Genomic DNA, 13,874 nt, shown 5'->3' on the forward strand with positions numbered 1-13,874 from the left:
GGAAAAATCCTTACAAGAAGACAGTAGGGCTTGTTTATACATGCACATATATCATCGATGAATGTATAAATTGACTCAACCTGAAGATTATGCTTGAGGTGAGGTGAACATTCTGTCTGTAGTATTTGGTCTGTTGTAGCCCATTTCATACATGCAGGGGTGAATATGAGGCATTACTAAGTGCATGAGTAAACTAGCCCTATGTTAATCCCATTAATGCATATCCCAGCACACCCAAAAAGTATCTGGGCACAGGAAAAGTCTGTTTTACATATAGGGACATAAAATTGGATCCAGCCAACTTTTCTGCTGGTAAAAGGGGACAAGAAGGTCCCTTTTGACAGCTCTTCCTCCAAAGGCTGTGCTGAGGATCATGGGCCGAAAAGGCCTGTGCAACAAGGGCTGGAGAAGGGGAGAGCTAGCAAAAAAGCGGGCTGTTTCTAACCCATAGAAAACAGCAGATGGCATAGAACACATGTTATATACAACAGAAGCCAAACAATGTGGCATGAGACTCAATTCACTATTATTGGCTTAGCATTTGTTAAGAGCAGGAAGAGGGGAACTGTAGCTCAACTCATACGATGTGCAACAGTGGGCTGCCATATATCTGTTGGAATGTACAGATGGTGCTATCAGCTTTGGCAATATAGGTCACCTATTTCTTGTTTGGACTCCTCCCCCTTTAATGATTGGCATTGTCAAAGTGTACAGAGGTATCCTTGCATGCCTGGTTCACAGTCCAGTTGGGAACTCTTTATGCAACTTTTTTGATACAGCAGTGGATGTGCTCACCCTATCTTATATGTAGGGCTGGCCCCACGCCAATTGGCACCCCAAGTGCGGAGCATCTTTGTGGCCCCTCTCATAGTCTAACTTTTGAATATCCTTTTAATTGCATTTTGTGATATAAGAGAGTATGGTTTGTTAACAACAAAATCACCAAAAATGAATGTGGTGTTAATGCTTACTAGTCGCATCATGGTCAATTAATTTTATAGTACTGATGATAATGTAGTCACTCATGTTTATTGGATTAGCACTAATGCTGTAAATTAAAAAATAAAGAATGCTAATGCAATATTTCTCATGCAGGACAGTGTTGGCACTTTTACAAATGAAGACGAACTATTTATTTCAGCTGCTTAGTAGAATCAATCCTGCCCCCCCCCCACAGTGCCCTGGGTAGTCACCTGGGTTACGTACCCTTTGCTTATACTGCATTATTGGCACTGGTCTACTTTGCAAATCTGGGCTAAGAATTTGTACCTGAAATGTGCTTATTTTGATTGTGCCAGCAGCTTTGGGTAATATTAACAAACCGCAGTAAGATCACTGTTTTTCTTGCTGTACAGGAATTGCAACAGCTACCACTTCTGTGGACAAATTCTAGGTGGAGCTAAAAGAGCACACCTTAATATTCTGCTGCCTCATACTTTCCAGCATGACAATGCCCGATGATTTTGACACTAACAAACTTTTTAACCCCAACGCCATTTTTTTTCTTCTGTGGATTATTTCAGACATTCCGAGAAATACTGAAAAAGGAAGTTTGACAGGTACTTTATTTTGCCAGACTTTCAAGGAAAGGGATGTGTATGCTTTGGCCAGGGGGCAGGAAGATGTCAGAAGCAGCTGTTTGAATGAGGGAAACAACCCATGCAGAGCTCTATAAGCAGACAACTTCCTAACTGATCAGATGGTAAGAATGTCTTGATGTATGCAATAAATTCAATAATAAAAACAAAATTTATCAAACGGAGGTCTGCAAAAGTACTCCAGCGTGTCTATGAGGCAAAGGGCAAAGGGCAAGCCATTCTAGTTCTCATAATGTAAAAATGGAGCTTTCTCAATTTTCTAGGAATAAGTGAAGAGCCGATCCACCTCAGAGGAAGTGGGCAGAAGTAGCTTCCTGTTCTTTTGAAGGGGATGAGCTCCTACAGCTGTTGCCTCCTGTAATGGACAGAACAGTCCTAAGCGGAGTTGCACCCATCTAAGCCCATTAGGTTGGATTCAGGTGAAATTGGAAGTTTCTACCAATTCCCATTTCCTACTGCAGACCCCCACCCCCCATGGCATTCCTCAGGCTCCCCTGTCCCCCAGGAAAAACACTTCATAGCAATAACTGGGCTGCAGTAGGAGGAGGGTGGCAGGAAAGTTCCATTCTGCCATTAGGAAAATTTAGTCTGGATCCAATCCATTGGATCCAACCCATTGAGCTCAGAAGGGTGTGACTCTACTTCCAGATCACGTCAATTCATCAGCCAGAAAACATGTTGATTGGTTGCTGAGATCTACTAGCTTAGCTCAGCTCTAACTGACTGAATGGCACCAAGGAGGTATATCCCTAATACAAGGAGGTATAATCAGCAGAGATACTTCAGGTATAAAATGGAACTGGTTTTCTTTAATGTAAAGGATTTCTTCATAAAAACAGAGAGATGCCAGTCTGTGCGCTTAGACAACAGTAGTAAATAGTTCTGGAGAATCAGCTACCCTCTAAGAATATAGGCTATATACAGATGATCCAAACATTTTATTTAAACTTGTTTTTAAAGTTCAAAAACAAAGCCTGTGTATTCCCTTTCATTAAGACCAACTGAATTAACACAATCCATTGTGCAAGCTTTCAAGTTCTCCAGAACTCTTCTCAGGCTGGATGTTACAATAAGAAAGCGGGTGGGGCGGGGCATTAAAAGTCCAGAGCTCCTTGAAGAAAAGGTGGATTAAAATGTACTAAACACATAAGTAAATAAAGTGTAGCTGATTATTTCCACCACAAAAGTTGCCAGTGCTCAAGGCTTCCTGCAGGCTTATTCGCTACTTAGAAGCTATTGCTTCCCTACGAGATGCCTCTCTGAGGGTTGTGGGTATTTTTGTGGTAAAACCATTCTCTGCATACTCAGAGGCACCCTCGTCATTGTGATCATGTCTTGGCTATGAAACCAAGTTGCAAGGCTTAAAAGCAAGTTCTGACTACTTGTGTGTTTAATATGCTGTAGATTTAAAACAAAGAAATGAAAATATTTTCTACTCGTCACACACAACTCGTTCAGTTATCTTGAGAAATATATTCTGTTCCTATAAGTCACAGGAACAAATGAATCCACTGGACTAAATCCCATGAGCCCAATGACGCTTATGACGGTGTGTGGTGTGGTGAGGATCTGGGTGACCCAGGTTTGATTTCCTGTTCTGCTATGGAAGCTTACTGAATGGCTTTTGGTTAGTCACATGCTCTCAGCCTAACCTAGCTGAGAGGGTTGTTGTGAGGCTAAAATGGAAGACAGGGGAATGATGTAAGCTGGTGTGTGTCCCTGTTGGTGAGAAAGGTGGAGTATAAATGAAGTAAATAAATAAATAATTCCATCAAGGACACCAAAAATCTTTGAGATGACCCTGTTTCTGGCCATGATGTTGTACTGGGAAGCTACTTTTTCGCTTCTTCAGAATGCATCCCCAGATGATTTCTTACAAAGCCACTTCCCCTTAGGAATGAGGTCCAGCCCACACAATCAGGGAGCTACATAATGGCAGGGTCAGATCCAAACAGTGCAGCAGTTGTCCCACATGGTCAGGTGTTCATGTCCTCACCAAGGGTAACTCCTGATTTTACTAATGTTAGATCTGATGAGTTACTGAACCAAAGTTAGCTGCCTCCAGAGTACCTTGCTCTTAATACCTCCAAATCACACACTCTACCAGTACAAACATTTTGTTGTTGTTATTGCAGTGGCGAATGGCAGATACTACATGTGATGAATGGCAGATAAACATCATAAGGGCTTCTCCAAAGGGATCGTTTTGATTCAGGAGAAAGCTTCTGGTGACTGAAGATCATTGGACATTCTGAGTGGGGTGATTAAGGATGGTGTCATTAGACAGGAAAGCAAATTAAGGTCTGACGCAAGTCAGGATTGTGAGTTTGAATAAAGGGATTTTCACAGCATCTTTGAGATAAAGTCTCTCTGGATGCCGCCAGGAGACTTTTCTGTGTTTCCAACTCAAGAGAAAATCAAGAGTTCAGAGTTCATTGCACTTTGTACTGTTTTGTAAGATAACATGAAGAACTGGGGCAGGTGTGTTATGTCCTACTTTTTGATGCGAGTTTTCTGGAAATTACAGGAAAAGCAAAGCACAGAACAGAACTGACACTAGTCTTTCTTGAATGGTATAGACACTGGCACCTCACAGTACCCATCTGCAACACAGGCTGTGAACACCATGTACAAGACATACCACTAACTTGTGACACAGCAGAGATTGCACAGGTCAGTTGCACATTGACATCTATCCAATTTGTGCATTAAGTGCAAACACAGCTGATTGGAGGGATTAAAGTCACCAGCTCTTGGTCATGTCATTCAATCAGCTGAGCTTAGGTCAGACTACGTAATGATTAAAAGTTCAAATGTACGTTCATGGAGAGTTATGTTTTATATACATTGTTTATCTTCCAAATTTTAATTTTATTAGGGATGTGCAAAAAAAAAATACCCCAGCTTGGGGCTGGTTCTTGTGTCCATTTTTAAAACTTGAGTCAGATTCTTTAACGTTGAATTAAAACTAGTCATGTTAAGAAATCAATCAGATAGTCATGGCCATTGGATTTAATTGGAAACATATTTCTAGTTTTATCTTTTTTCACACCATGGGGATGAAATTCTCAGGAGTTGAATCCCTCACAGAAGAGATCTGCCTCCCCAAATTTCAGGCAGCTAAGAGAAAGAAAGCACTCTTGTTCTAAAAGCAACGAACAGGGCAATCTTAAAGAGAATCACACCCTTCTAAGTATGTTGAAGTCAATGAGCATGGAAGGGGACAATTGTACTTAGGATGACGATATAAGATTGCAAGAACAAAACTTTTCTAGTTCAGAACAATTTTTGTTCAGAACAATTTTTGTTGAGGACCAAAATCCACACAAAGTGAACTTTTGCTAAATCTACCCAATTTGTCATTCTCACTTCCTTGTTCTGGTCGTACTGGAATTATTGCATCAACCTTCTCCCGGTATTGACAACAGCGTCTTGTGTTTTTGTGATATAGAGCCATCTGGCTATGTGACTGTTCCCTAAGTCTGCTGAGAGAAACTCTTATATACTAAGTATATTTTTCAAAAGGCCTCTTATACTTTTATTTCAGAAATCCTTAATATCTTGTAAAGCTAGATCAGTATTATTGCCACCATGTTACTGATGGGGAACAGAGATGCCCTTTTCATGTGATCTGGTCATATGGTCAGTGAACCAGTGGACTGGGAATCACATGACCAAGCCATCCCTGATTATTTAGAGTACACCGCCATGAAGAAATCTGAGTTTGCCCCTTGTAGACAGTGAAGCAACCCTATGCCTTTCCATGCACGTGGCGGTCAGCTGAGAAAACAGCGCAGCAGGAACTAGAAGTCTGTACATTTCAGTTCCTCAGTCAGGCTGCTGATGTCTCTGTGCCATTACCAGGTAGTGGCTGGGGAGACCCGGGTTCAAATCCCTACTTCCATGAAGCACATGGAGTGGCCTTGGGACAGTCCCTCTTTTTCAGCCTAACCTAAAGGGCACCTTAAGAAGGTAGTTGCAACATAAATCGACTAACACTGAATTCACAGGTGGCCTTTGGGAACATTTTTCTGTCTCTCTTCTGCTGCTGGCATGTGAAAAGAGAAATGTCGTTTTAAATCTCAAACATGGTGAGGGGACTCCAGGATTCCAGCTTGGGCTGCATCTTCTTTACTGTTACTATTTCAGGAATAGGACCGGATTTTCTCTTTCATGACTCCTGAGATGTAGGTAAGGAGGTGATTGTGGAGGGCCACATTGTCTGTCTGTGCTTGCTCCAGACAAGTAACTCTTGTACCTGGTTGCTAAAGGAAGGTTAATTTACGCTCACGTATTTCATACCTGAATTTAGGGTTGGAAAAATTCCAGGAGATTTGGGGACAGAATGTGGGGTGGGATTGAAAAGGGAGGTGCCTCCGTGGGGTATAACGCCACGGAGTCCATCCTCCAAAGGAGCCATTTTCTCCAGGGGAACTGATCTCTGTTGTTTGGAGATCAGTCGTCCTTCCAGATCTCCTGACTCCACCTGGAAATTGGCTACCCCTCCCTTCTTGTACAATGTATTGCGAACTTGGGTCTAAAGCACGAGCCGACACGACCCGATCACACGCGACGGGCCCTCCACTGGATCTACCCGGAGATCGACCCCCCCCCCCCCGCCTCTCCTTAGCAAAGGCTACAGTAGCTAACTGGGAGCGAGAAAAGGGCTTCCTCCTCGGGAAACCGCGCCGCATTTCGAGGGCGGAGGAAAGGCAGGCAGCCCCGGCCACGCTGCTAGTGCCTGGGGCGCCGGGCGGCTGAGGGCGGAGGCGAAGCCCGGGCGCCGAGTCGCACTTCTCCTGCCGCTGTGCAGCGTTGCGCCGCTCCTCGCCAGCGCCACCACGGCTTCCTTCACCGGCGCCCTTTGCAGCCAGCCGGCGGTTGGGCAAGCGGGCGGGAAGGCAGTCCGCGCCCGCAGCTTCCCCGCGGCTGGGGACGGGCACCCCTGACGTCACCCGCCCCTTCCATTGGCCCGTGGTGGCAGCACATGGTCAGGGCCGCGGTATAAAGGCGGCCCCGGCAGCCCCTCGGCAGGTTCCCCGGCCGGTCTGTCTTGCAAGCGGAGCGCGATGGCGAACCCCGAGGTCTTCCTGGGCAAATGGTGCCTGGTCTCCAGCGAGGGCTTTGACGAGTATATGAAGGAGCTGGGTAAGGCGCGCAGAGGAGGGGATTGGCCAGGAGGACACGCGAAGAAAATGAATGGAAGGATGATCCGGGGAATGTGAAGGGAGAGAAGGGGGGCCCGGATGGTCCCTTCCCCGTAGCAGTTGGCAGGGACTGGGCATCTCTGCCCAAGGAAGGAGGTGGGGAGGACCCAGCGAGAACCCCCCCCCCCGCTCCTGTGAAAAGTTTTGTCTGCTATTTCCATCCGAATGGTGCCGGCTACAATCCCGTGGGGAATTTATATAGAAACAGACCCTGTACATGAAATCAGCGCTGAATTGTGGCTTGCTCTGGTCTGTCTACCGCTTCGTGTTATGCGCGTAGGACGTAGCATGGCGCCTGTCCTGTGTGCTTCGCAATCATATATGTTGTACATAATGCCCCACATGCCGTTTGTTGCTGAGCACAGGGTCTCTCTGTCTGGCTCGAGTAGGAGCAGAGAATTAGGAAGAGGAAACAGGAGCGGCCCCATTTGCCTCCCCTGGAAGCGCGCTTGCCTTGGGATCTCGGATTAGGAGCTCCGGCTCCCCCGAGAGCCCGGGCTCTGTCCAAGGTCTGCGGAGGCGTTCTCAGTCTTGCTTTTAATAAAACACAAAGAAGCTTTTGTCCCCAACGTGACTTTTAGATGATGAGCGAAGAAAGCGCTCAGGCCATCTGGATGGAGCAGTGTGTAGAAAGACTCTTGTGCGCCTGCAGAAGAGAAAGAGAAGCGGGGGGGGGGACGGGGGGACGGAGAGGGTGACGAGAGTTATCTGGTCTGTCGACTGGACTGCTTGAGCCCTGAATCGGAAAGCGAAAGGGGAGCGGCCAGAAAAGCCTTGGAACCCGGTACACTTCTTACTACGTTGTAGTCGGATCACTCAGCACTAGGAGAGGTTGCACAAAGGGGAGCCTCTTTCTCGGGATCATTTACATCCCCAGCAGAGTTACAGCCTTCTAATCCCATTGCAACCAAGGGTGTAACTGCTTGCCATGGCAAAATGCTGATAGAATCAGAGCCCCATGGCCAGGGTGGGGCTACTAAGTGTCTCTGGAGCTTATATGCCCCACCTACGTTAAAAAAGAGGCTTTTATGAACACATGAAGTTGCATTATTCAAAGTTAGATCATTGGTCTATCGAAGTGTGTACTGTTTTGTATCTGACTGGCAGCAGCTATCAGTTGGAGGTCATTCACATCCTCTCTACGTGGTCTTTTTGATGGGAGGTGTCTAAGATTAAAACTGCGGGGACTTTTTACTGTGGAGCCATGGCCCCTCTCTCATTTATGACATTTCCATTTAAAGAATAAACACTTCTTTTTAGATTGGGAAGCCTTGTCAAAGGCTCCAAAAATCACTCATTTGATTTGACAAATCTGTAAGAGCATTTCAGCTCTTCATAATAAGAATTGTTCATAGATAATCAAATATACACTTAGCTTTGGTGAGCTGGGTTAATGTTTTTTCATTCATTTTGATATCCTGCTGGGAAATATGGCCGCCCCAGCTAGTGAGGAGTGCTGGCTACAGCCCTGTTTAGAACAAGATATTCTGTTATGCAGGGATCATTTCATAGAAAAAGAGCTGGAGGAACTCATTAGCATAACTCATTAGCATATGCCACATCCCTTGACATTGCTGGACATGTGTCATTGGCATGACTGATTAGCATATGCCACACCCCTTGACATCACCTATTCTGGGGCTGAAAAAAGGGGCTGAAAATGGCTGAAAGGGGCCCAAAATGGTCAGGATCAGGCTGCTGCTGAGCAGGAGAGTGATCCACCACCTATCAGAAGCCCGATCCAGGCCATTTCGGCCCCAATCCAGGATGAAACGGGCCCAAAATGGCTGAGTCAGGTGGGCGGGGCCACCTGACATGTGACCTCTTTGGGGAACTGCCAGAACTGCATTCCTGCACGTTCCCCCTCGAAATGAGCCCTGCTGTTATGTATAAATATTTGGCTTTGGTTACATCACTGCAGGACTGGGAAAAATGCTAAACTGATGAAAGGTCCTTTTATCTGTTCACAGGAGAACAAAAATCAACCTGCCAGTATTATAATACTATATTTATTTTTTCCAAAAATGAATTGTACAATCACCGGAATAGGGATGAATAGTTTTGTACTACACCTGATAGATCTGCCAAGGTACACTGTATTTTGAGGACAATAGCTTCAGGTGAAATTAAATCTAGAATGAATAACAGTTCCATGAATTACCATCAGGACGCCTTGTCAGAATCTTGCTCCTCTCTGTATCTGGGGGTTGATTACACTTGAGCAGAACTCTGTATACACAAGGCTAAATGTTGCAGAACAAGTTGAATTCTGTGACACGCCCCCCGCCAATAGAAGCAAAATAAATGAATGCACAAAAAATTAGATAAAGTTAGCTAAACAGAATCCCTTGCGTTCAGAGGAAGTACCCCGCTGAACTGACAACCTCAGGGACAGGGTTTGGGCTCCATAGCCTGCTTGTTGACTTTCCAGGGACATTTGGATGACGGTTGTGGGAAAGAGGATGCTAGACTAGCTCTTACTACATAAAGGAATATTGCCTGCATGCTTAACTTTTCTGCAGGCAAAAAAGTTGCACTATTTCTTTAATAAAAGCTGAAAATTCAGGAGAAAGGAATGGAATATTTATTTATTTAGTACCTTTTATCCTACTTTTCCTCTAAGAGAGCAGTAAATATAGTTCTCTTTCTTCATTTAAAACAGCTTTGTGAGGTAGGCTAAGGTGAGTAGCCCAAGAACACCCCATTGTTTCTTGGTGAGTTGGGATTTGAAACTCTTTTAGTCCTTCATCCTGAATGTTATACTAGGTTGGCTTCTGCTCTCACAGGCCCACAGAGACAATGAAATCTTCCTATTTTTATTTCAAGTAGATAACTGTGATCATCTGGAGTAGAACAGCAGGATTTGAGTTCAGTGGCACCTTAGAGACCAGCAAGATACTCAGGGTATATGCTTGTGAGAGTCAAAGCTCCCTTCTTCAGATACCCTGATATCTGAAGAAGGGAGCTTTGACTCTCAAAAACTTATACCCTGAAAATCTGGTTTGTTTCTAAGATGCCACTAGATTCAAATCCTGCTGTTCCGACTTATGCTTTGCTAAAGGCTAGTTACTCACTTTTCAAAGAACATCTAGCCAACTGTGTTACACAATTTTCTTTCCTTCCATGCAGTAGTGAAGGCTAACACATCTTGTGACTTTGCAAACTAAATGCAAGCTTCTAGCCATGTATATTAACACACTAGAGAATTGATACATCTGTTTCATCCCCTTCTTATCTACTATGGCATAAAGATGTGGGTTTCAAACACTTGTCAGGCTGTTGTTGTGCTTCATTAGGCATTTTAAGTCACAAGCGGCCCTTTTCCCCATGGATCTCTCTTTCTCACTCTCTCTCACACACGCACGCACTTTCACATGTAACTCACTTATGCAGTTCTTAAGTCCAACAAATCAGGACCATAATAAGGCATATTAGCTGTCCCAGGAGCAAGAGTAGCATAGAATTGCCATGTACTGCATTGTACCTTTTTGAGAGAGAGACAATCTTGCAAACACTAATAATGCAAACCGAATCTAACCTACTCTATAGGATAGTTGTGAAGATAAAATGGAGGATAACAATATAAATGTTTTAGGTCGCTGTTAGGGAGAAATGTAAAGATGAATAAGTCAATTAATTACACCAGAGTTACACCTTCTGAGTCCATAGATTTCCATGAACACGCAAAGGTGTAACTCTGCTTAGGATCATACTTTTAATGATGCAGCCCAAGAAGCAGATCCACCCCTAGATATTCCAGTGCATAATGAAACATGCATCTGTGCGTCTGCCTCATCCCCTGGTATCTCATGACTCGCTTACTCAATTCTTGATGAATCACTGTTCAAATGAATGGCATCTGAGCTCCTGTGAAACCACTACCTGGGGTGATTGATCTGTGATGCAAGTCATTACTTGAAATTGCAGCCATCAAACAATGAACAAGCATTTATCTTCCTTCATTGGCTATTGGTGGTAAAGTCTGACAAGACCTAGTACTAGGTAGGGAAAATCTAAACAGGACTATTTCTATCTTGAGAGAATGGAAATTGGACATCTTCAGTTAATTGGACTAATTGTGCTGTCCTGAGCGAAGTCAGTTGCCGTAGAAGAGTGTAATTCTGCATAGGATGGCACTGCAGTGATGTGGGTTTTCTGGGGGAAATTTCAAATTTAAATAATGTTAGCAAAAGAAGGCAAACGCCTACTGTACAATCCCAGACCATGTACGAGCACTGGGGGTTGTCAATGCTTTATTTTTGGCCCATGTAACATGATTGATTTGCAGCTCAATAGTCCTGACAACTATAGATAAACAGAATAAATGTACATATGTGGGGCATAAAATTTTCCACAGAATAATTTCTGCCCCATTTCGCTAAATGTAAGTCCATTAAGAGGATATGACCCCGCTGAAGCATCATATTCTAAAAATTCATATTGATTTCTACAGAGTGGGATGTTTACATTTTGAAGGTTAGGATCATGGTGAAAACGTCCTATTTTCTTATTGTATTTTTAACCTCTATTCAGAAAATGATTTCAGCACATTATATAAAGTTTGCAACACACAAAGTTCTTATTATGAAAAGTTTTTTTCTACTTTTTATTGCATAGCAAAAGATAGATATATGTTACACATGTGGACCATTTAACTTTGTAGAAGCCAATAAAAATCTAATATGTAATTTATTTTAGGTGGCATTAGAACTCATGCTGTAATATGCTGAGACTCTATGAAAGACCTGTTGGACCTGTAAGGCAGATAACTTTGAGCAACCTGTTTCCGGGGTTCTGCAAGGCATCAGCTGATTCACTGAATTTCTCTTTCTTCACCACGTTTGATAATTATCATAATGAATATGCCTGTTCCTTTGTAGGTGTGAGCTTGGCCATGAGGACGATGGGAGGTATGGCCAAGCCAGATGTTACCATCAGCAAGGAAGGAGATACTTACAAAGTGAAAACAGAAAGTACCTTCAAAACATCAGAATTCTCCTTCAAATTGAATGAGAAATTCAATGAAGATACAATAGATGGCCGAAAAACAGAGGTAATTTCCTGCAAAGCATGTGAACCTTATGCAAATCATATCACTGGTCCATCTAGTTTAGTGTTGCGTACTCTGATTGGTAGTTCTCTAGTGTCTCTGGCAGATAAAAGATCTTTCCCAACACCTGCTTCCTAAAATCCTTTAATGAGATAGCAGGGATCGATCTTGGTTCTTTTTTCTTAGAAAACACATGTGCTCTGCTACTAAGCCATGTCTCTTTTGTAAGTTACAGCAACAAATGGATCGATTGAACAGTCTCATGAACCCAATTATGCTTATTGAAATCTGGGCCCATACAATTCCACCATAGTGGAAATCCAGAGACCAGAAGTATATTGGCTGCTTACCAGGACCTTTCCCTCACCTGAAAAATGATGGGTGTTCCCAACTTGGTTTATCAAAGTGCTTTGGCAGATTTAACTGGGGTTTTTTTTAATCTTTGTTTTTAATCTTGTTAATTGGACTGTTATGTTTTTGTGCCCTTATAATCTGGTGTTGGGTTGTTAATTGCCATGTGTCAGAGGATATAAAGTGGGATATAAATGTTTAAATAAATAAAGCACCTACCTTTATACAGTGCATAATAAAAAATAAGATACTGCTCTGTGAACTGGTAACTAAAATTCACAGACATGCTTAGTTTGACATGTAGATAAAGGAGAATATTATACACACAATTAGAAATTTGAATAATCAAGAACACGGTAACACACTCTTCGACACACAGGTGAATGCTACAAATATAAGTTAACACTTGCAAAATGTTTGTTTACCATCCATATGAGTAGGCATACACTGGGAAGGGCTGGGTTAGGCCATTCAGTTTCTATGGTAATATTAACACGATTCACAAACAGTTCTTTAAAAAAAAATCTTGGTTATTTTTATAGTGAAGGATCATGAATATTGGAGTTACCATCTGATCAACCTTTACTTTCCTTTATGGAAAATGACTGTTGCTTTTCCTGAAGCCTTCAGACAGGTTCAGGTAGAAATCCAGGTCATTAAGGAGTTAAGTAAATACTAAAGTTCTGTATTCCTTTTGCAGACTCTTATAACGTTAGGTGATGATAACGTGTTGACCCAGGTCCAAAAATGGGAAGGCAAAGAGACCACGATAAAAAGGAAGGTGGAAGATGGGAAACTGATTGTGGTAAGTGGAATGCATTTCCAGTTTCTGTGCAAAATTGTAAGCAATAGCAACATGCAAGACACTTTTAGCATAACGTATTCATCTGCTCTACTGCGCATCCCAACAAATTGGGGTTTGATTGCAGGCCTCTATCCATCAAAGTCTTCATCCTTCAGGGGTGGAAGGGAGGATGAGAACAAACTGTTTGTGCCCATCATGAACAGACAGGTTTCTAGTGGCATTTGAGTTGGCCCCTGTTTCCACACAAAAGAAAGATTTATGAGTGAACCTTCTCTGTTTTCCAGGAATGTGTCATGAACAATGCCAAATGTACTCGAGTTTACAAGAAAGCATGAAGACACTGGTCCCCCATTTATATTGAGAGTTCAGAGATGGACAGCTCGGTTCCAGGCATAAAGCTAGTCAACACTCCATATTATTTCTCATCTTTGTCTCCCCACTCCTTTTTTTAGCATTTGGAAGAATCAGTACTGTATACAATGAAATTTCAAATCTGTTATGTATCTTTTGAGAACTATTAAATTTGACATAAGATGTGATCTTGTAACTGTACTCTAGTTTTTGGAGTATTTTTTTCTTTTCACTCCCCTCGAAATGAGCCCTGGATACAGCGTTCTTGTGTTGAGGGACTAGGAAGATTCTCTCATGTGGATGTTCATTTGAAGGCTTTGCTCCAGGTTGAAGGTTTAGTTAACCATATAAAAAGGAAAACTTTCCTCCAAGCTTGATCAAGTAGTGGCTGATTTTTATTTGTCTTCCTGAGTAGCTCAAAAAAACATTTTAATATTTTAAAAGTCAAGATGAATGCATCTTTTATTCCTTCTGGGTTTGGAGGACAATGCTTGCACAACAGATCAGATTTT

At 42.9% G+C, this 13,874-nt stretch overlaps 1 protein-coding gene across 1 annotated transcript; it reads left to right on the plus strand.

Annotated features, from left to right (window-relative positions):
* Nucleotides 1-6,484: 6,484 nt before the first annotated feature.
* Nucleotides 6,485-13,563, plus strand: LOC129333802 (fatty acid-binding protein 5-like). Its single transcript, XM_054985688.1, has 4 exons — nt 6,485-6,746; nt 11,686-11,858; nt 12,907-13,011; nt 13,296-13,563. The coding sequence occupies exons 1-4, from the start codon at nt 6,668-6,670 to the stop codon at nt 13,344-13,346; spliced, it is 408 nt and encodes a 135-aa protein (XP_054841663.1). The 5' UTR covers nt 6,485-6,667; the 3' UTR covers nt 13,347-13,563.
* The last annotated feature ends 311 nt before the right edge of the window (nt 13,564-13,874 follow it).

Source organism: Eublepharis macularius, chromosome 7 (genome assembly GCF_028583425.1).
Source record: "Eublepharis macularius isolate TG4126 chromosome 7, MPM_Emac_v1.0, whole genome shotgun sequence".
NCBI classification, from domain to species: domain Eukaryota; kingdom Metazoa; phylum Chordata; class Lepidosauria; order Squamata; family Eublepharidae; genus Eublepharis; species Eublepharis macularius.